This window comes from Procambarus clarkii, chromosome 43 (assembly GCF_040958095.1).
Source record: "Procambarus clarkii isolate CNS0578487 chromosome 43, FALCON_Pclarkii_2.0, whole genome shotgun sequence".
Lineage (NCBI taxonomy): Eukaryota > Metazoa > Arthropoda > Malacostraca > Decapoda > Cambaridae > Procambarus > Procambarus clarkii.
The window spans coordinates 16,316,349-16,338,607 of NC_091192.1; the positions used below are offsets into that span (position 1 = coordinate 16,316,349).

Sequence of the window (22,259 nt, forward strand, 5' to 3'; positions counted from 1 at the left end):
AAGAATCACACCCGGCTCACGCACCACCTAGAAAACAGACACCACACTCTAGGTACAGTGCTGAAACAACCACTGGAGCCGGAGCACATAACCATTGCCTATAGCATCAGCCGAAGAACTGATGGGTGGATAGCCGGCGTGGGGGGTCTGGGGCTCCCCCTTCCCCCTCCCGGGGAGGGGGGAGCTGCGCAGACAGCGGCGCGGTGACGTATGACGTCATACTAGTTTCCGTGTTTTCTGTTGAAGAGTTCTATTCACTAGTTCGGCTTAGGTAGCAATTTTCACCAGAATAGGGGTTTGTTTTGGAATGCTTACCTTTCTGGATGCTTGACCCGGTCGATGGCAGACATAGAACGCTTCCAACCACACGGGGGTTTCTATAGGCCATTGCTCCCCTTGCCTCTCTGAGGGGGCCAGGTTCTGGCTCGTGGTCCCCGGTAGGCCCTAGAACTCCATACACATGACTGATGCCAAAGTCTGACATTAGCATATCAGCCGGTAAAGCTCCGGGGAGCCGACGGGGCTCCCCCCAGAAAAAAACATTGAAAAATAACAAATGTCAAAAAGGTTTGTTCAGTGTTTGTCAGGTAGACTACTCCATTATTTATAAATAAATGAAAAATACAAAACAAACTGAACACATTTGAAACAAAAAGATTGTCATAATGGAGCTTCATACCCAGACAAACACTGAATGAACCTTTATGACATTTGACCATTTTTCAAATTGGTTCATTTTTTTTTTAAGAAACATAGAGCAGCCTACCTGACGAACACCAAATGAACCTTTTGCTATAAAAAAAATTATAAAAAAAATTGAACAAATTTAAAAAATGGACAAATGTCATATCAGTTAGTTTAGTGTATGTCAGGTAGGATGCTCCATTATTTAAAAAATCAAATATCGTGTTGATGTTTTTCGGCGGTGGAACAGATTATTTTTATTTCAATATGTTAAATGGGGAAATTCGTTTTGAAAGACGAGCATTTCACATGATCAGCACGGCACCGGAACAAATTAAATTCGTTATTCGAGGTACCACTGTATATGATTTGCACCATTCCATGACAGTTACTCCCTACATACATGTATGTTTTGCACTGTTTAGGGGTTGCACTTTCCCAATTTAGTTTTCCAAAGAAAGAATTTGTACAATGAAATCACAAGAACATTATGAATCTATGAGTACTGTATATATATTGTATTGATGTTTTATAATGGAATAAAACTCACAACCCTGAACTCATCAGGCAGTCAGCTGTGGATGTGTATGAGGAGTTCAGGGATGTGGGTGCAGTTCCATCATATAACCTTAATATTCACTCAACTTGTATTTTCATGGTCAGTCAATATGCACCTTTATAGGTTCACTGTCCTGGGAGCAGCCCTTCAGGACTGGAGCGTCAAAGAGATGGAGCGGGCTGCACCCTAGCCACTTGCGGTAGTTGCCAGTAAACTCGTGGTTGAGCAGGTGACCAGACACAGACGTCATCACCATGCGGCACTGTTGCCCATTGAGCATCATGTCAAATTCATAAATTTTGTTGTACACACTATAGCCATCTCTCTGTTACAAGTAGAAGTATAATTTACACTTAATAAAATATATGAAGCACAATGAAATCATAAGAACACAATATATCTAAGAGAATACATTGAACCTGTCTGATGGGATCAAACCCCACATCACCAGACTCCTCAGGCACATACACTACCTCAGGCACAGTTGGAAGTGTGTGTGTACCTGAGGAGTTAAGAAAAATGGCACAACCCCATTGTATGCTTCATTATTTTCTTGCTGTATATTAGGGGTTGATTTACCAACAAATGGAGCATAAACACTTCAATGAGCTTAAAGTCTAAGTGTGTTTTTCATTGTTATCACAGAAATAAATGCAATTCTGGGTAAAAAGCCAGCATTAAATGTAATGAAACGCCATTTTCTGGGCGAGACCTGCAGGCTCCCTGGAGCTATACCGGGTTGATGTGTATATATTAGACCATGGCAACAGTCAGTCGATGGAGTTCTAAACCTACCAGGGACCAGCGCTACAACCTGGCCCCCTCAGAGAGGCACGAGGAGCAATGACCTATAGACACCCCATGTAGTTGGAAGCAGGCTATATCTGCCATATACCAGGTCAGGCACCCAGAAAGATAGGAATCCCAAAACAAACTACTGCTGGTGAAAAATTGTTAACCAAAAGCCAAATGAGCAAACAGAACTCTCCAATCAGAAAACAAGCAAACAAGCATGACGTCTCCACAGCTGCCACGTCTGCACAACTCCCCCCCCTCCCTGGGAGGGGGGGAAAAATGGGGCCCCAGACCTCAGCGCCGGCTATCCAACCTCAGTTCAGAGGCTGAATATCAAAAAGGCAAAAAAAACTCCGACTGGAGGGAAAGATAGATGCCGGGGACCCTCCGGGTCTCGCCCAGAAAATGGCATTTCATTACATTCATTGCTGGTTATCAGTGGAGAGTCCCTTCGGCTCTCTGGAGCTACCTAATCAATGATAAAGGAAGAGGGACTTACTAGGGAGGCGGCCGCCACTCGCTCCTTAACTCGAAGTTGAGACAACTGGCTGCAACCTGCGAACCAAGGATACACACACACACCCGGGAAGGGCCAGGAATGTTAATGAGGTACCATGCAGCCAGGACCCTGTTCGACCTCCAAAAGTCCCGTGCCTGAATGTCAGCCCATAACATATTACCAAAAACAGCAGCCAAAGCCGCGAACTTACAAACGTCATGGGCACAAGGATAGACCACAGGCTGGCTGGACCGAATAATCCTGAGGATGACCTGGGAAACCCGTGCCTTGGAACAGGGAAGAAGGGAAACTGGGTTAACCCAAAGCGCGTCCCCCGCCACGGATCCGTGGCGAGCAAGTAACAGCAAAAAGCCGCAACCGGACAAAAAACATGATGCACCCATGGCCAAACCAACCAAGCATCAGCAACTCAAGGACCCCTCCAGAAAGCAGCAGTCTCATTCTTCACCAGAAAAGACGGTTGCAAAGAAAATGACCACCAGGACCGAAAGAGCAGAAACCCCCTGCGCCAGAGGAGAGTATGAAGCTTCCTGACCCAACCCCTAGAAGCCAATGCCAACAAGAAGAGAGCCTTAGAAAAAGAGTCCTGAACCAAAAGGGCCAACACAAACCAAGAAGGGGAGAGAAAAGAGAGCATCCGATCAAACGACCAGGATGGCTCAGGTGGTGCATGAGCAGGCCGGAGGTGAAACAATGCCCGAGACAGCTTGCGAAATGAAAGCAGAAGTGATATCCACTCTGAACGCAAGCTGAAGTGGCTCTGCCAGCGCTGCATGATACGAAACGACAGTATTCGGCATAAGATGACGGTCCTGAAACAACCAAGAGAGATTGGACATAACAACCCGCTCAGAAATCGAAGGCAACCTACAAAGAGACAAAAAATGCCGAAAGGACCGCCAGGAAACTTCATACTGCTGCTGAGACAAAACATGCAGGTGGGACACCATCAACGAAGCCACCTGATCACCATAAAAGTGGTGATAAACTCGCGTCAAAAAGACCAGACACTAAGACCGGAGGAGAAGATCGAACCACCCACGTACCGGACTGGACCGATCTGCTGAAAGAGGAGGAGCTGCCGGAAGACCCTTGGGTTCAAACACTGAGCACCACGGGCCCAACAGGGCTACCCCTCCTCTAGTAAGCCTCGAAGTGAGCCAGGATTTGGAGCAACAACTGAACTAGTGGGAAGTAAGTAACTCCGCCTCGACCAGTACAGTCGAAAGGCATAGACCCCGATTGCCTCGCAGTCAGGGAAGGGCGCCACATATACCAGGAGATGCCTTGATCACACCGATGTGAAGAGGTCCACCTCCGGGCCCCTGTACGTCCGACAGAGCCAATAGATTGAGTCGGCGTCAACTGTCCATTCCGTGGAATGGGGAATAAACCGGGACTGGCTGTCGCCAGGACGTTGGAAACCCCCTGAATGTGAACCGCCAGGAGAGACAAAACCCGAGAACTCAGCAGGCAAGTCACTCGAAGCGACCAGCCTCAAAGAGCCAAGAACTGCATCGAGAAAAAGAATGTGAGAAGCAAAGAACAGAGACACTGCTTTCTTTAGAATCAGCGCATACAGCTTCAACGAGGCAGTCAATGCCTGATCTGCCGAGGCAAGCGCACCAGACATCGACCCGGAACCCAGTTCCTCCACATGCTCCTTGAGCCAGTCCGAAGACAGCTCCAGCAGGAAAAACCAGTGCCAAATGCCTACGGGTGCACAAATCCTCAGCCACCAGGGATGCCGAAAGGGAGAAAACCTGCACATGAAGCTGCACCTGGTCGATATCACGAGGAAGCACAGGGGCAAACAAGCACACATTGAGGTGCTCAAATTCACCCCCCAAGTAATCCTGAGTAACCACTCTACTAGTTGAGTTGACACTAGTCAACTCCCACCATTCAAGCGTGCGGGTACAACAAAATGCAAGCCACGCCCCCAACGAAAAGAAAGGGCAGTCTGCCAGCCAGGAAGACTCCAGTACTGTGTAATGCACCCAATAAGGAAAAAGGGGAGCCAAACTCAAAAGAAGGATTCGTTATCAAGGCGTAATCCGGGTCTCGCAGGAAGCCGAATACCTCTGGAAGGAGAGAACCGAGGAACCCAAGGGAACCCAGAACCGAATCCAGGCCCCGGAGTCGAACCCATAACAAACTTGTACAGGGAGGGGGAATAGGAAAACCCCTCCCTCCCCCCTGTAATAACAAGCTCCGCGCCGAAGGGTACCAACACCCAAGTGGGGTCAAATGCGGCCCAAAATCTCCAGGTCAACTCATCCCCAGCCCAGGGATCCTCCACGTCAGGACCTGGGGCCTCCAAACTCTCTGCCTCTAGAGAAAAGACAGAGTCCACCAGAAAAGCAGGGATGAAAGGGTCCCACTGACGTGACCCAAAAGCCAGGCAGGAGCAACAGGCTCAAATGCCTCTGCCACCAATCCGGAAGAGGCAGTCCCCAAAGCCGCCTGAGTCACACAACCAAGAAAACCCTGCCCAGACTCTGAAATCCTCAGACATTTGGGAGCCAGTAGCAGGACGAGGACAAGGACAAGGGGGCGCAGATGAAACCAAAGTCGAGGCCACTAACACCCCCCATGTTCAGGTCCCTATAACCCAAATGGGGCAACTGTGGGGCAATTGCAGGGCATTTGGAAAAGCAACCAACAAAGCACATTGCAGCAAACCCAAACCACCGCATGCAACGCTGAAGCTACCTGCACTCGAATATCAGTAACAGTGGACTGGTTGAACTGGAGTACATGCAAGGAACACCGCTTGCAAAACTTCGGGTCAAAGTTGTCATCAACCCAACAGGCAGCATGACGGAGGCAAAAATGGTAAATGTCACCCTGAGACAAGGGTAAGCAACCTTCAAACTCGCACGAAGCGAGGTGGGACTCGGTCTCCTCCATCGGACCAATCAGCCTCAATGGGTGTTTCCAGGGCCCTTCGGCTGACTGCTAAGGGAAGCCCAGGCAAGGTACTGCTAACTGGTTATCCCAGAGCAACCAAGCAATTAAACTAAAAGCTGAATGAGTTACATGTGCAATCATGGGAACCTTGTGGAGGGCCACCAAAATAATATATATGGTCCTACAGCCACACCAGGCAGACCCCCACCAGGCAAAACAAAGCAAAAGAAAATAAACACTCTGCAAAAGCATAACATCTCATGGAGGAACAGAACCGGCTACGATGCGTATAAGACAGCTGCACAGTACCCTGCGCCCCTGCCAGCGACGATGGCATTTTCTGGGCGAGTCCCAGAGGCTCCCCAGAGCTATCCAGGCTGATATGCTAAATGTCAGACTTTGGCATCAGTCATGTGTATGGAGTTCTGTGGGCCTACCGGGGACCACGAGCCAGAACCTGGCCCCCTCACAGAGGCACGAGGAGCAATGGCCTATAGAAACCCCCATGTGGTTGGAAGCATTCTATGTCTACCATCGACTGGGTTAGGTACCCAGAAAGGTAGGCGTCCCAAAACAAACCCCTATTCTGGTGAAAATTGCTACAAAAAGCCGAACAAGTGGATAAAACTCCCCAAACAGAAACGGGCAAACGAGTACAGTATGACGTCCCACGTCACCGCGCTGCCGTTTGTGCAGCCCCCCCCTCCCCAGGAGGGTAAGGGGGAGCTACAGACCCCCCGCGCCAGTTATCCACCTCTCAGTTCTGAGGCTGGACATCAAAAACACATGAAAACCGCTGACCGGAGGGAGGGAGGGTTGCCGGGGAGCCTCCGGGACTCACCCAGAAAATGGAGTTTCATTACATTCAGCGCTGGTTTTCTGGGGGGGAACTCCGTTGGCTTGCCAGAGCTACTTACCCAAAGACGAAAACAACCGGGACCTAATCCGGGAGGCGGAAGTCGCACACACCCCAACGCGAAGCGAAGACAAAACTGCAACTGCCAACCCAAGGCCACACAGGCCCAACAAGGCCCAGGAACAACAACGAAGGAATGCAGAGCCAACTTATGAACAACGTGGGCATGGGGACAGACCGCAGGCTGGCAAAACCAAACCACCTTGCGGACGACCCGAGAGAACCGGTCCCAGGAACAAAGAAAAAGGGAACCCGAAACAACCCAAAGCGAGACCCCAGCCACAGCAGCCATGGCACACCAAGCACGGCGAAGTGCCGCAACCGAACACAACATACAATGCACCCCCAGCCAGACCAACCAAGCATCACCAACTCAAGGACCCCTCCAGAAAGCAACCGTGCCAGTCTTCGCCAGAAAAGAAGGAGACGGCTGCAAGTGAATAAACTTATCAGGAGAACTAAAAGAGCTGAACCCGGGTGCCGGAGGAGGGCATGAAGCACCCCGACCCGACCCTCAGAGACCAACGCCCACAAGAAAAGAGCCTCGAAAAACCATCCAGAACCAAAGGGTCAACAAGAAACCGAGGAGAAAAGAAGAAAGTCCGCAATCCAAGAAACAGGACAGCTCAAGCGGCGCAAGAGCAGGCCGGAGATGAACCACACCAGAGACGGCTCGCGAAGCAATGCAGAGGCAACTCCAAAACCGAAGCAACCCGGAACAGCTTCGCCAGTGCCGCACAAGACAAGGCGACAGTATGTGGCAAGATGACAGGCCCCGAACCTCCACAAGAGATGGACAAGACCACGCCAACAAAACGCAGCAGACCTAAGAAGGGACAGAAAGAAAAAGGACCGCCAAAAACCCCCACACCACTGCCAAGAAGAAGCACACAGGTGGGACACCATCAACGAAGCTATCTGACCACCAACAGATGGTGAGAGACTTGAGGCAGAACCGAACCAGTCCCTGCCATGGACCGACCGAGCCTAGGAAGAGGCAGAGCCGCAGGAAGATCTCGGGTGCGATCACCGAGCAAGCAGAGCTGGAAATCCAAGCCGGCAAGGAAGGAGATGGAACGTCTGCCGTACAGAAAATCTCCCAACGCCAGCGAGCTCACCAGGAGATCGGAGATTCTATGGTTCCAACGCAAGACGCGAGAAGAGGGACACCGCGAGACCCTGAAAATGCCAACTGGCAGGGAAAGCCAGGAAACCAGGAACCCAAACCTGGCAAGCCGGGCAAGAACCAAACATAGGGGTGGTGCAAAAGCAGGGAACTGAACACGGACAAAGCCCAACCTAGCAGGGGGAGAGCCAAAAGGCACATACAAAACACACAACAATGTGTAAGATAAAATGAGAAAAACGGAAAAAAAGACCAGAAGAACAGCCCCAACACCAGCGGCTAGGGAAAAAGAGTGTAGAAGGAAGATGAGGAACGAGGAAGGCAGTCAGCAAACGGGAAGGAAAGGGACATGACCAACAACACACAGAGCTGCTGGTCATGTCCCAACAAGTCACACCAACAACACACAGAGCTGCTGGTCATGTCCCAACAAGTCACACCAACAACACACAGAGCTGCTGGTCATGTCCCAACAAGTCACACCAACAACACACAGAGCTGCTGGTCATGTCCCAACAAGTCACACCAACAACACACAGAGTTGTTGTTGGTCGTGTCCCAACACAACAAGACTAAACAGAAAAAGGTTCAAAAGTTTGCCACCAGACTAGTACCCAAACTGAGGGGTATGAGCTATGAGGAGAGACAATGGGAATTAAACCTCACGTCACTAGGAGACAGAAAAGGTAGAGGGGACTGTTACGGACCCGAGTCTAGCGTCCAGGCACGGAGCGGTGACGACAACGCCATCTGTGGGTCAGCTCCCGAAACCCCCTCCAAATGGACGACGCCATCTAGTGAGGACGGGATATACCGGCCACAGGGGCTGGATTCCCGCCTTAATCAGCTCGTGACATGGCCGCTGCTGACCTCTGGTGAGGTGGCGCTTAGACAGCAACGCCATCTATGGAGTGGATAGGTGGACGTTTGTGTCTAAGCCTGTAAGTGAGGTGCCCTAGAGTGTCCCTAGTACTGATGACGTGTCTGATTACAGAGTCGACCTGGGACTGCTGGATTGGACGGTGGGGCAGTCTACCCAAGGCAGCCATAGTCTCTCCACGTGTTTGCTGCAGAAGCTGTGAGCCACCCCCGGACGAACACTGTTGAGTGTGTTAGCCTGCCTGTGACGTGGCAGTACCAGGAATCGTCGTATCTGGGGGCTGGCTGGTGGAAGAGACTAGCCACTGTGGTGAGGAGAGTGATCTGTGGAATCACACGAGGCTCCTGCCTAGGGCTCGCAGCCCTAGTATCGATCGTGGAGTGGCCTACACAGCGGAGCTGATTGAACCTGCCAGCTACAGGCTGGATTTGTGGTTGAAGGCCTCCACGACGGTGCACTCAGTGGGACTGTGATTTGGCTGGCCTGTGGCCGGGGTAGATTCGCCGAAAGAATCAGAGGATTCATCGTGGGCCACGAAGAAGAGAACCAGGGCTACTCATCGTGAGCACCGTGGAGCATCCCGTCGTCTTCAGAGGAAGACGATTCTGTACATTGTGTATTTATACCCCCCGTGTGACAGTTTATATATTTATTTATGGTGGTGGTGATTATATATACATAAACCAGTGAATTTGTATCCCTTCCCCTTTTATTTAACTTGCGTTACGGAACACACCCCTTGAAAGCCACTACTAACTTGGGGCCGGATACCCAAACTCTAATAACATCAGATTAAGAACCCAGTTGCGACCCAATAGGGCCGTAACAGGGACATGATCATCACATACAAGATCCTCAGAGGAATTGATAGGGTAGATAAAGACAGACTATTGAACACAAGGGGCACACGCACTAGAGGACACAGTCGGAAACTGAGTGCCCAAATGAGCCCTAGAGATGATAGAAAGAATGTTGTCAGTGTCAGAGTAAGAAACAAATGGAATGCATTAGGAGATGTGGTGGAGGCTGGCTCCAGACACAGCTTAAAGTGTAGATATGATAGAGCCCAAGAGGTGCAGGAATCCGTACATCGGTCGATTAACAGTTGAGAGGCGGGACCAAAGAGCCAAAGCTCAACCCTGGCAAGCACAACTAGGTAAGTATAGAGGCCATGTAGATGTCAGGTGAGTGACAGTTGAGAGGCGGGACTAAAAAGCCAAAGCTCAATCCCCACAAGCACAACTAGGTGAGGACCGGGAAGCCAATGTTCCATATATGGAAGGGCTAAGCCAGGCACTGCAAGACAGGCAAGGAATGAGTGACCAAGACCACGAAAAACGGGGCCATGACCCACCGTAGAACAAAGAACATAGGCAAACAAGGAAGGCCCCAGGAAGAAGCACGCAAGGGCCAAACAAAACGCCACAACCAATCCCCAACACGCATCCTCAGTATCAAAACTGCAGCAAAATGTTACCTCGGAACATCCTGATACAGTTGAACATGGACCTCATAACATTTACCTCCACCATTGTACCTCGTAACACGGTGGAGGTGGGGCCCCTTGATTGACTCAAGCATGGGTGAACATGTATATGAATGGGCCTGGATGGGTAGAAATAGGAGCTGCCATGTATGGGCCAATAGGCCTCCTGCAGTCACCTTTGTTCTTATATTCGTATCCAAAAACCACGAACCAGCACCATGCCGAAAGAGACGCCAGACCGCATAAACTCACCTGCAGAGCATAGCCACGAATGTGTCATGACACAACATAGCCGAGAAGATTCCAGAAGCACCGCCAGAAGAATAATGCCAGAGCCGCACATGCTGGAGAAGAGGGTAGAGGCGAATGCGGTGCCCCACAGCCATTTGCAGGAAAAACCAGGTGTCCTCCTCATAGTGGCAATCCAGAACACCCCCAGTATCTACGGGGCACAGACTGGAGAGATGAGAGGAGTGAAAGGCGAAGCACCCGAGAGAAAATGGGCGTGGAACACCAGCACTTGTGTACACCGCCCAAAACAAAACAAACTCCCACGGTGCATGCGCAGGACATATTTAGTCCAAACAGCACAACCCGCTCGGCGGAAAGGCGCCAAATAGGAGTACAGGGGGTACCTCAGTTTAAGAATTTAATCCATTCCTGGAGACAGTCCTTAACCCGAAAATTCGTAAACCGAAGCTAATTTCCCCATAAGAAATAATGGGAAATTAATTAATCCGTTCCTGACTCCCAAAAAACTTCTCTTCCACGTAAATTTTATACCTAATTCACCCAAATCTACACTACAAAAGTATGTTCAAGTTATTACTTACCCTTCCTGATGACTACTGTTGGGGTATGGAAGATGGTTAGGAGGAGGGAGGAGGAGAGGTGTTGCTGTTTGGAGGGGAAGTCCCCTTTCATTATAACATCAGGCAATGAAGATTTTTCTGGAGTGCACTCTCTGGCACGTTTTTGCCTGCATACCACTAGGTCCTGGTTGTGGCTCACTGCTTGATTTTCTCATAACAAAATGATCCATTGAAGATTGTTTTTCCCTTCTTCGCAACATTTGTCTGTAGTGAGACATCACATTGTCATTGAAAAGATTAATGCACAGCCTACTACAGCTTTCTCTGGGTGAGTCGTTTCAATAAAAGTTTGCATTTCCTCCCACATCTGACACCACTTCCTAATTGTTGTGGAAGGGATATTCTCTTCTGCCTCATCCTCATCTGAAGAAATATCCTCAGCAGCCTCTTCTTGCTGCTCCTTTTAAAGGGCCTGGAATTCTTCAGTGGTCAGTTCTTTGTTGTGTTCTTCCACCAATTCCTCCACATCAGCACCATCCAATTCCCAGCCCATTTTCTGGCCCAGAGTAACAATTTCCTCAACAATAGGCACTTCATTTACAGGCTCAAACCCCTCAAAGTTTAGTTCTGTCACACACACAGAAATCACAATAGAGTGATGTATCAAATGAACAAATCCACAAGGGCCGTGACAAGGATTCGAACCTGCGTCCAAGAGCATCCCAGATGCTGCCTTAATCGACTGAGTTATGACATGGATAAGAATTGCAACCAGAAATTCTACTGAATTTACTTGGATCCTGCAGCCTCTCTGAGACACAAACCAGGATTTTACACAATTTCCCCCATGCACTCGAGCTATGTCAATAGGCCGTTCTACCTCTTAGCCCTTACTTCATAACACACAGAAATCACAATAGCGTGATGTATCAAATGAACAGATCCACAAGGGCTGTGACAATAGTGTGATGCATCAAAAGTAGCGTGTTCAGTAGAATTTCTGGTTGCAATTCTTATCCATGTCGTAGCTCAGTCGATTAAGGCAGCATCTGGGATGCTCTCGGACGCAGGTTCGAATCCTCGTCACGGCCCTTGTGGATTTGTTCTGCTGTCACACATTCAGGCCACAATTTTCTCCAGCCAGAGATCAGGGTTCTTTGAGTCACTTCTTGCCAAGCTTTGTCAACGAGTTTTAAAGCACTACAAATGTTAAAATGGTGTTTCCAGAATTCTTTGAAGGTGAGGTTTGTGGCTTCACCCACTTCAAAACATTTCTGGAAATGTGCCCTTTCATGAAGTTTCTTAAAATTCGCTATGATTTTCTGATCCATAGGCTGAAATAGAGGAGTGGTGTTAGGAGGAAGGAACTTTATTGTGAGAAAATTATATCTGTTCAACAATGCATCTTCCAAGCCTGGAGGATGAGCAGGAGCATTGTTGAGGAGAAGCAGGGCCTTGAGTGGCAAACTTTTCTCCTTCAGATATTTTTGTATGGCAGGGCACACCACATCATTCACCCACTCCGTAAAAAAAATTCTAGTCACCCATGTCTTATTATTAGCCCTCCACATCACACACATTAGGTTTTTCTGCACACCATACTTTTTGAAAACCCTTGGATTTTCAGAATGATACACAAGCAAGGGTTTATTTTCAAATCGCCACTCGCATTTCCACACAGCATAAGAGTAAACCTCTTCTTTCATAGGCTTGTGTCCGAGCAATGATGTCTCCTCCTTGGTAATGTATGTCCTCTTAGGCAATCTTTTCCAGAACAGTCCTGTCTCATCACAATTAAACACTTGTTGCCGTAGGTATCCCTCTGCCTCTGCAAACTCTTTAAATTCTTCAATAAATCTTTCAGCCGCTAGTTTGTCTGAGCTGGCAGCCTCCCCATGCCTCACAACACTATGAATACCACTTCGTTTTCTAAATTTGTCAAACCATCCCCCTGCTTGCCTTAAAGTCTATCATATCTGCACTTGTTCTAGGGGGTTTCTTTACAAGGTCTTCGTGCAATGCCCTGGCTTTCTCACAAATGATGGCCTCTGAAACACTAACACCCGCTAACTCCTTGTTGTGTATCCAAATTAATAACAACTTTTCCACATCCTCAAGTATTTGTGGTCTTTGTTTTGTGATTGTTGATATGCCTTTTGCCACTTTAGCACTCATAATGTCCTTTTTCTTGGCAAGTACAGTGCATATCGTTGACATGGATTTGTTGTACTGCCTAGCTAGTTCAACAACTGAGTTCCATTTTCATGCTTATGAATGATCTCTTGTTTTTCCTCAATTGTCATTCTCACATGCGATTTCTTGCCTTGAACCTTACCATTCACTGGCTTTCTTGGGACCCATGGCAAAATATATAATAACAACTTTTATGCTCAAATGGCCAAAAATCCGACAGAAAACTGTAAATTATTGTGAAGAATTCAGGTGGGATAGTCACTGGGCACGAGGCACTGTTAAACTGAGGTGCGATCGCCATGCCACCACGCACTAGGTTGGCCGTATGCATATCAACAAACTTGTATCCCGATGCAAAGTTCGTATCCCGATTCAAATTTTCTGAGCAAATCGGGCTCGTAACCTGAAAATTTCGTAAACAGGGACGTTCGTAACCCGAGGTACCACTGTATTTAATGAAAACAAGCAGTGCCAAGACAGAGCATGTAGAGAAGATACAATTACAAAAGAATGAAACAGGACGAAAAACCCAGAAGCATGGAAGAGGACCAACGAGCCCCAGAAAGGACAGGTGGTAAGCCACACTGGAAGACGACAGACGTTCCAATAATACGGAAAAAAGCGAAAACCTTCCCGAACCTTCGAGAATTCACAGAAGCAAGCACAAATCATGAAGGCTTAAAGGCACAGTCGCACCTGAGACCAAAAGCCATGGAGAACCCCAAGAAGAGGGGAACATGACACCGACGTGATAGAGACGTCCCATCCCAGAGAAGAAGGGTGAGTAAACAAAAAAGAGTACTCACCGACAGGACGGAATTGACGAACCCAAGGGACAAGAAACCGAACCTGGGGAGGGGACCAATACCCAACAACTCGCGCGTAGAGGGGGGGGGGGGGGAAGGAAAATCCCACTCCCCGTAACCGCAAGCCCCGCTCATTGGGTAGAAAAATCCCGGCGGGGTCCAACAGGACCCGAGGCCTCCCAAGTCAGCCCCTCCCCAGCCCCGGGAACCCACACGGAAGGCCCCTGGGCAGAGTCGTCCCCCAAAGTCCCAGTCTCACAGGAAAAAGCTGGGGCAGCTGGAAAAGTACTTAGGAAGGGAGCCCACTGGCAGACTCATACAACACGGCTGGAGGAACAGGCTCAAATGCCTCCGTCGCTACCCCGGAAGGGAAATTCCCCAAGACCGCCCGAGTCTCAAGACCATCAGAGCCCCACCCTGACCCCGAACCCACAGACGATGAGGATCTGGATGCAGGGAGGAAGGGGAAGACCAGACTAAACCACAACAGGGGAAAGACAAGGGGACGCGTACGGAAACAAAACCAAAGCATGCAACACCCCCAAGCCCCGTCACAACGACTAAAATGGGGCAGCCTCAGGACTTCCGGGGAGCAAAGAACCTAGCGTGTTGCCACCCCCTGAACTCAACTTGCAATGCCCGTGCTGCCTGCAACCGCATAGTCAGCATAAGACTGGGTAACAGAGTCACAAACATGCAACAAAACTCGCAGGACTCTGGGCCGAAGGTGCCACCAACCCCACCAGCAACAGACAGAGGCAAAAACAGGGAGAGTCACCCTGAGACAAGGGAACAGAGCAACCCTCAAACTCGCACAAAGCGAGAGGGGGACTCCGAGGTCACATCCATTGAACCCACGCGCCCCTGTGGGAATTCCCAGGGTCCTGAGATGAAACTCACACTCAGGGAGGCACAGGCAGGGTACTGCTAACCGGCGCCCAAGTCTACCAAACAACTTTCTAAGAACTGAACCCCCGGGACGTGTACACTCACGGGGACCTAGCAGGGGGGGGAACCACCAGAAGAAGGAAGAGTACCCAATACACAGGGGGCAAGAACCAAGGTTTACCCTCCCCCCCCACGAGGCAAGCGAACATAAAGAAAAAGAAAACCCCGCAAGAGGACAGCATACCCAGGCGGAACACAAACGGCTGCTATGATTGGTAAAAACAAGCTGCACAGTACCCTGTGCCCCTACCAGTGCAAACTGCCCCCTACTCTAAGGCGAACAAGGGAGACAGAACACCCTAGCACACTAAGGGCGGCCGAAAACCCAGCAGTAAACGGCCTAGCAGAGGCAGAACCCAAGGAACTTGTGGAAAGTGGCCCCAAAGGCAGTACTACTGGGCACCTAGGGAAGGAAGTCCTAGACGCATGCAGCCCGAGCAATGGAGAATTACTCCTAGCTCACGCACCACCTAGAAGACAGTCACCACACACAAGCACACAAGGCACAGTGCTGAAACAACTACCGGTGCCAGAGCACCGTTGCCTATAGCATCAGCCTCAGAACTGAGAGGTGGATAACTGGCGCGGAGGTCTGAAGCTCCCCCCTTCCCCATCCCGGGGAGGGGGGAGCAGCACAGACGGCGGCGCGGTGACCTGTGACGTCATACTCGTTTGCTCGTTTCGGTTTGGGGAGTTTTATCCACTTATCCTGCTTTCTGTAGCAATTTTCACCAGACTAGGGGTTTGTTTTGGGACGCCTACCTTTCTGGGTGCCTGACCCGGTCGATGGCAGACATAGAATGCTTCCAACCACACGGGGGTTTCTATAGGCCATTGCTCCTCGTGCCTCTGTAAAGGGGCCAGATTCTGAGTCGTGGTGCCCGGTAGGCCCACAGAACTACATACACATGACTGATGCCAAAGTCTGACATTAGCATATCATCCTGGATAGCTCCATGGAGTCGACAGGGCTCCCCCCCCCCCCCAGAAAACCCAGCTGACCCCAAGGGCGGACAATCACCAAGCAGCAAAAGAACTCCTGCGGAGATAGCCCCCGAACAGTTTGTGGAAGGTAACCCCAAACTGCAATGGCAGAACTTACAGGGCACCCAGGGAAGGGAACCCTAGGCGCATGCAGCCCCAAAACTTCTGGAATTACACCTGACTCACACACCACCACACGCAGCACAACATCACAAGACACCACTGCTCGAGGATTGGAGCCAGGAATGGAGTCGATCGACCGCTACCAAACACAACAGCCTTATAACTAGGGTTGGGTTGCTAGTGCGAGAGGTTTAGGACCCCCCATTCCCCCTCCCGGGGAAAGGGTAGCTGCGCATACAGCAGCGCAGCAGCTGTGGTGATGTCATGCTTGTTTGCTTGTTTGCTTATTTTCTGATTGGAGAGTTTTGTTTGCTCATTTGGCTTTCGGTTAGCAATTTTTCTCCAGCTGTAGTTTGTTTTGGGATTCCTACCTTTCTGGGTGCCTGACCTGGTAGATGGCAGATATAGAATGCTTCCAACTACATGGTGGTGTCTATAGGCCATTGCTCCTCATGTCTCTCTGAGGGGGCCAGGTTCTGGTGCTGGTTCCCGGCTTAGAATTTCATCGACTGCCTGTTGTCACGGTCTAATATATACACATCAACTCGGTATAGCTCCGGGGAACCGAAGGGGCTCTCCACAGAACAAAGTTTTAAACACAAGATGAGAATGATAAACATCCAAGGGCAAGTACCCAAGTGTGAGGTAATACAATACAGTAGTACCAACAAGAACTGTATAATGAATAATCATATAACTTACTCTATTGTAGCCTCCTCTGGACATGATTTCAGCCAAGTTCTTTGCAGCATCATTCTTTTCAGCCACATTAAGAACGCGAACCATCTTGGCATTGACCTGAGCCTTTTCAGTGTCGTACCAGCAGCATACAGAAACATGTAGCCGCCTAGTTGAGTCACAGCACGAGGACAGTAGCTTCCTTATCCCAAGAAAAGGGAGTCTCAACACAGGCTGCAGATGCCAACACTCTAAAGCTAAAGATGCGATTCTTCTCTGATGTGAAGCTGAAGTAGTGAATGTCTGCCACTGTGAAGCTATGACTCTTCCCCTCAGACTAACTCCAAAGACAAGAGATACTTTGGAAAATACATTTACAAGCACCTGCATTGCAGGTCATAAAGACCATGATGTCACACTTTCCAACAGCACAAGGTTTTGAGATTCAAATTAGAGGTGAGAGAACAGTATGTCTTCCAAGCCAAAGCTTTTTCCTGTAATAGAAAGCAAAATGTAACTCCATACAGCACAAAGACATTTTTAACAAAATATTTGTTTAACCAACTACTGTAATGTGATATACTGAAATGATACTTAGCACTGGACATTAAACCTCATTACCCTACCTATCTTATGACAACCTTGTGGTAGTTCAGAGATCACTGCCTCTGTAGCCAGGCCTTTGACATGACACTATAGGCCAGTTGGTCATTACATTGCTTTAAATGTTTATCCAGCCCAGGAACCATCAGACACTCGAAACTATTGGACACTCAACCATGGAACCATTCGGCACTCAGGCAAGAAACTTATGAGCACTTGGCCAGGGAACCATCAGTCACTCAGCCAGGGAACCGTTGAGATCTAGTCCAGGAACTGCCAGGCACTCATTCTGGGAATGGTCAGGGCCATTTAAATGAGAGCAATGGGAATAACTGGTAAAGTAGGACGGTGGATACTCAATTTCCTGTCAAACAGAACAGAAAGAGTAAAGAGTAAGTCAATCAAATAAAATTGAGTCCAAGCGCAGTTAAAAGCTCTGAACCTCAGGATACAGTCCTTGCACCACTGCTTTTCCTTATTCTCATATCAGATATAGACAAAAATACAAGTCACAGCTTCGTATCATCCTTTGCAGATGACAAAAATCAGAATGAAAATTTCCTCTGCTAAAGACATTGAAAAATTACAAGCAGATATTAATAAAGTTTTTGACTGTGCAGCAGAAAAAACATGTTTGACAGTGATAAATTCCAAGTATGTATTGAGGTATGGTAAAAATGAGAACCCTAAACATAATATAGGGTGCAGCACAATCAAATCTGCCCATAGTAGGAAAGCAGCATGTAAAGGATTTGGGAATGATGATGTCTGACGACCTAATGTTTATGGAGCATAACCAAGCAAATATTGTGTCAGCCAGAAAAATGATAGGATGGATTACGAGAACTTTCAAATCCAGAGATCCCATCACAATGGTTGTACAGTACTCTTCAAATCACTTGTGCTGTCCCATCTTGAGAACCGCTCAGTATTCACTTCCCCCTTCAGAGCAGGAGAGATTGCTGAAATAGAGAGTACAGAGAACATATACGGCATACATAGATGCGATAAAGCACCTAAATTATTGGGATCATCTCAAAGCTCTCTAAATGTACTCACTATAAAGGAGACAAAAGAGATTTCAAATAATATACACATGGAAAATATTGGAGGGCCAGGTCCCAAATCTATACAGTAAAATAACAACATACTGCAGTGAACGATATGGAAGAAAATGTAAAATAGAACCAGAGAAGAGCAGGGGTGCCATAGGCACAATCAGAGATCACTGTATAAGCATCAGAGGTCCGAAAGAGTACTAGAGTTAGAATTGACAAACTTGTCAAAGGAGCTAATGAGGTCAATGCCACAGCGCGGGCCAGGGGAACATCAGCGACCCTTAGTTTCTGGATTCTGAAATTTCCTTATCATTCTCATTCTCTCGGCTTGGTTACCCTTTACAGTTTTATCAACTGTGTCTATTCTCAAGCTAAACGAAATTTCTTTTATCCTAAACCTGCTTCCAACACTAGGAGCACTGTGCTCTGCCTTCCCTTCATATCTGAACTCGAAACTTTTACTAATACCTATCGTCCTCTTGACATAAAGCTCGCCTTTCGACAAACTAAAACCCTTCGTAGCAATCTAGTTCACACTGCTTCTCCTGCTTCTAATGCTGCTGGTTTCTACTCTATTTCCTGTTTGTCTTGTCCTCTCCAATACTGTGGAGGAACTGGCCGTACACTTAATGACAGACTTAAGGAACACAAAAGAAGTGTTAAGTCTGCAGACACTAACAATGCTCTCTTCTGTCATGTTAGGGATTCAAATCCCTATTGATTGGTCTTCCTCCAAAATAATCTTTCTTGCCTGTACTCTACACAGACACCGTCTTGTTGAATCGGCTGTGATACACAACCTTCCCAACATTAACCCGAGTCCTGGCTTTGTTGCTGTTGACTCTTCCCTTTCACAGTATATATTCAAATGTTCTAAACTTTCTAACAAACGTGACCTAACATAAGCCTACCCTTCCTTTTATCTTTCTTTTTCTTTCTCTTGCTTTCGCTTACGATCCCTTTCTTATTCCTATTATTACACCCCTACCTTCTGTACTGATTAATTGATTGATGAAGATTAAACCACTCAAGAGGTGGCACGGGCATGAATAGCCCATAAAGGAAACTGGATTGATTGATTGATTAAGATTAAGCCAACCAGGAGGTGGCACGGGCATGAATAGCCTGTAAACTGGACTTCCATACCGTTTGCCTTGCTCTTATCTTCCTCTAAAGTTTCCCTCTCCTCACATCTTTCTTGCCTATTTATGGCCCTTGCTTCCTTCGTCTCATCACAATCAACTTGATAATGGTCCAGGATGGACCAAAACGTCGTCGTCTCTTCAATTTCTAGTGTGTGGTTTGGTCAACATTTTTCAGCCACGTTATTGTGACTTCACCTGCACACCTATTAACTGGCAATCTGGGATAAGGAGATGCAAGCACCTGTCTGACGCACAAAGAAGAATAGTAGTAGTAAGGAGGGTCCGCAAAATGGATATGCAGCTGGTGCCACCAGGAGGGCCAGATTTCCACACATAATAATGAGTTAGTATGCTATTACGCTGTATTTTACTATATACTGTATTACCATCACTTTTTTCTCTCTCTTTTTTTTTCTCTCCTTTATTTGTATGCGGATTTTGTTGTGACTTCTACATCTTGGAGAATGCATATTGGGCACTAAGCATGTGAAGCTGGAACAAAATTGGTCAACATGTTAATCAGCCATAGGTGGCAGAAATTGTGACTTTTATTTTTTGGGGGGCCAATTTATTTACAGATTTCAAACTCTATTCTCTTTGTCTCTTTAGGTTGTATTGATGAATGAGGACCAGATGACGGCCTTATCACTTATATATGGGCAATAAAGTTACTGCAATATATAAGTTTGTTATCCCTAACCTATCCCCTATACAGTATTTTGTTTTTTGGGGGTTAGTTTTTTTTTACTTCATTTCAACACGTATTGACCTACAATTTTCACATATTCGAGTACGAATGTCAAGCAATCTTAATTAAAATTTACAAGATATGTCATAAATTCAAAGTACATACGTACTGTACTATCATTGTCAACAACATTAACTGCATTTTTTTTTATGAACAGAATTTTCAACATTAAGACACCTTAAAAAATTCAGTTTCTGACCGATTCTCACCATTTTTACATATTATGTGCAAATTTCTTAGTTCTAAAGTGTCCTCACCTTCGTTTAGTCATAAAGCCATAAAGTTTGGAGTTATAATTTTTTTTCATCTAACTTTTGCATATACAGTATTTGGATGGCCACATTGAAAAAATGTTTTACAGTAAACTATAATCTAAAACAATATTTTGAGGTGAGGAACATGAACGTTATATACCATTCTGAGACCATAATGAATAAAATAATAATTGGTGACATTTTAATATTTTTAAAGTTAATTTAAAATTGTGAATTTTTTATTTATTGTTTTATTTTTTTTTTTTTTTAACTTTTTTCTGTTCATGGTATGATGTTGATCCATTAGGAAAAGTTGGATCATTTACCATGAAGATATTACTAAAAAAAAAATAAAAAATGAGTGTGCATGAGGAAATTTCGGTGCACCGCCACTGGGCCCCTTAAACCACACCAACCAAACCAAATTGAACCTAACCCAAGCTAACACAGCCTAAACTACAGATATACTGTATACACATTTATCAATTAGAAACTGAGCTTTATCCTAACACTAATGTATGAGTTGGCAGTGCTCCAACACACACTTTTGGGATTATGTTCACTGTGTCACATTTGCAAAATGAGCTGTAACAGGGGTTCAAATGATGAACAAGTGTGTCACATCATAACAAAGATCAAGCTTTGTTCAGTATTTTATTCATTCTCAAAACTAGAACTATACAATTCATTCAAATCTAAGTACAGTAGCCTAATGTCATAGAAATAATCAATAGAAATAATCTATAGTAGTTGAACTTCACCAAAGTCTGAATCTGTGTATTACACTTCCATTTATGATGTCTGTTGTGGTGTTTAAAGAAGGTTGTTATTGTTTTTATATAAGGCTGCCTGTAGACAGAAAAACAATATTTCCATGTGGCATGTAAACACACTGTTTAACAGAGGCTTTGCTATTCCTGGTTACACCAAGAAAGGCAAAGTCCAAGCCCCAAGACCCCACACAGCAATGGAATTTAATGTTAATAAATGCCATGTTTTGGAATGTGGAATAGGAGAACATAGACCCCACGCAACCTATATATCATGTGAGAAATCTTCAAAGAATTCTGATAAAGAAAGAGATCTAGGAGTGGTTCTAGATAGAAAACTATCACCTGAGGACCACATAAAGAATATTGTGCGAGGAGCCTATGCCACGCTTTCTAACTTCAGAATTGCTTTTAAATACATGGATGGCAATATACTAAAGAAATTGTTCACGACTTTTGTTAGACCAAAGCTAGAATATGCAGCGGTTGTGTGGTGCCCATATCTTAAGAAGCACATCAACAAACTGGAAAAGATGCAAAGACATGCTACTAAGTGGCTCCCAGAACTGAAGGGCAAGAGCTACGAGGAGAGGTAAGAGGCATTAAATATGCCAAAACTAAAAGACAGAAGAAAAAGAGGTGATATGATCACTACATACAAAATAGTAACAGGAATTGATAAAAATCGATAGGGAAGATTTCCTAGATCTGGAACTTTAAGAACAAGAGGTCATAGATTTAAACTAGCTAAACACAGATGCCAAAGAAATATAAGAAAATTCACTTTCGCAAGCAGAGTGGTAGACGGTTGGAACAAGTTAGGTGAGAAGGTGGTGGAGGCCAAGACCATCAGTAGATTCAAAGTGTTATATGACAGAGTGCTGGGAAGATGGGACACCACGAGCGTAGCTCTCATCCTGTAACTACACTTAGGTAATTACAGAGGACCAGCTGGAAGACTATCTATTTTCACCAATATATTAAATACTCATAGCTTAAATACACCTAAATACATACTAAATATGGCAACAAATACTCATAGCCTAACAGTAGATTATTAAGGCCCCTTTTTGCCCAGCTGCAAATACTCAACCCAAATTTTCAATAATGCTGCAACATTTACCTTCAGACCAAACAATTTGCCATACTTTTTTGCATTCAAATGTGTAAAAGTCTCCAAACTTGACATATTAATTGTAAGTGATTCTTATTCATCCTTAATTGCTCTTAACTCTTTAAGAATGTTTTTGAACATGCT

The 22,259-nt window shown here is 46.6% G+C and overlaps 1 protein-coding gene across 1 annotated transcript in view; it reads right to left on the bottom strand.

Moving 5' to 3' along the window:
- The window catches only part of Top3alpha (topoisomerase 3-alpha), a 134,849-nt gene that overhangs the window by 109,802 nt on the left and 2,788 nt on the right, over window positions 1–22,259 (bottom strand). The window contains exons 2-3 of the mRNA XM_069300071.1: window positions 16,448–16,917; window positions 1,359–1,568 (exon numbers count right to left, since the gene is read on the bottom strand). Of these exons, the coding sequence (XP_069156172.1) occupies window positions 1,359–1,568; window positions 16,448–16,813 (576 nt within the window). The 5' untranslated portion in view covers window positions 16,814–16,917. The remainder of the gene's footprint in view (window positions 1–1,358; window positions 1,569–16,447; window positions 16,918–22,259) is intronic.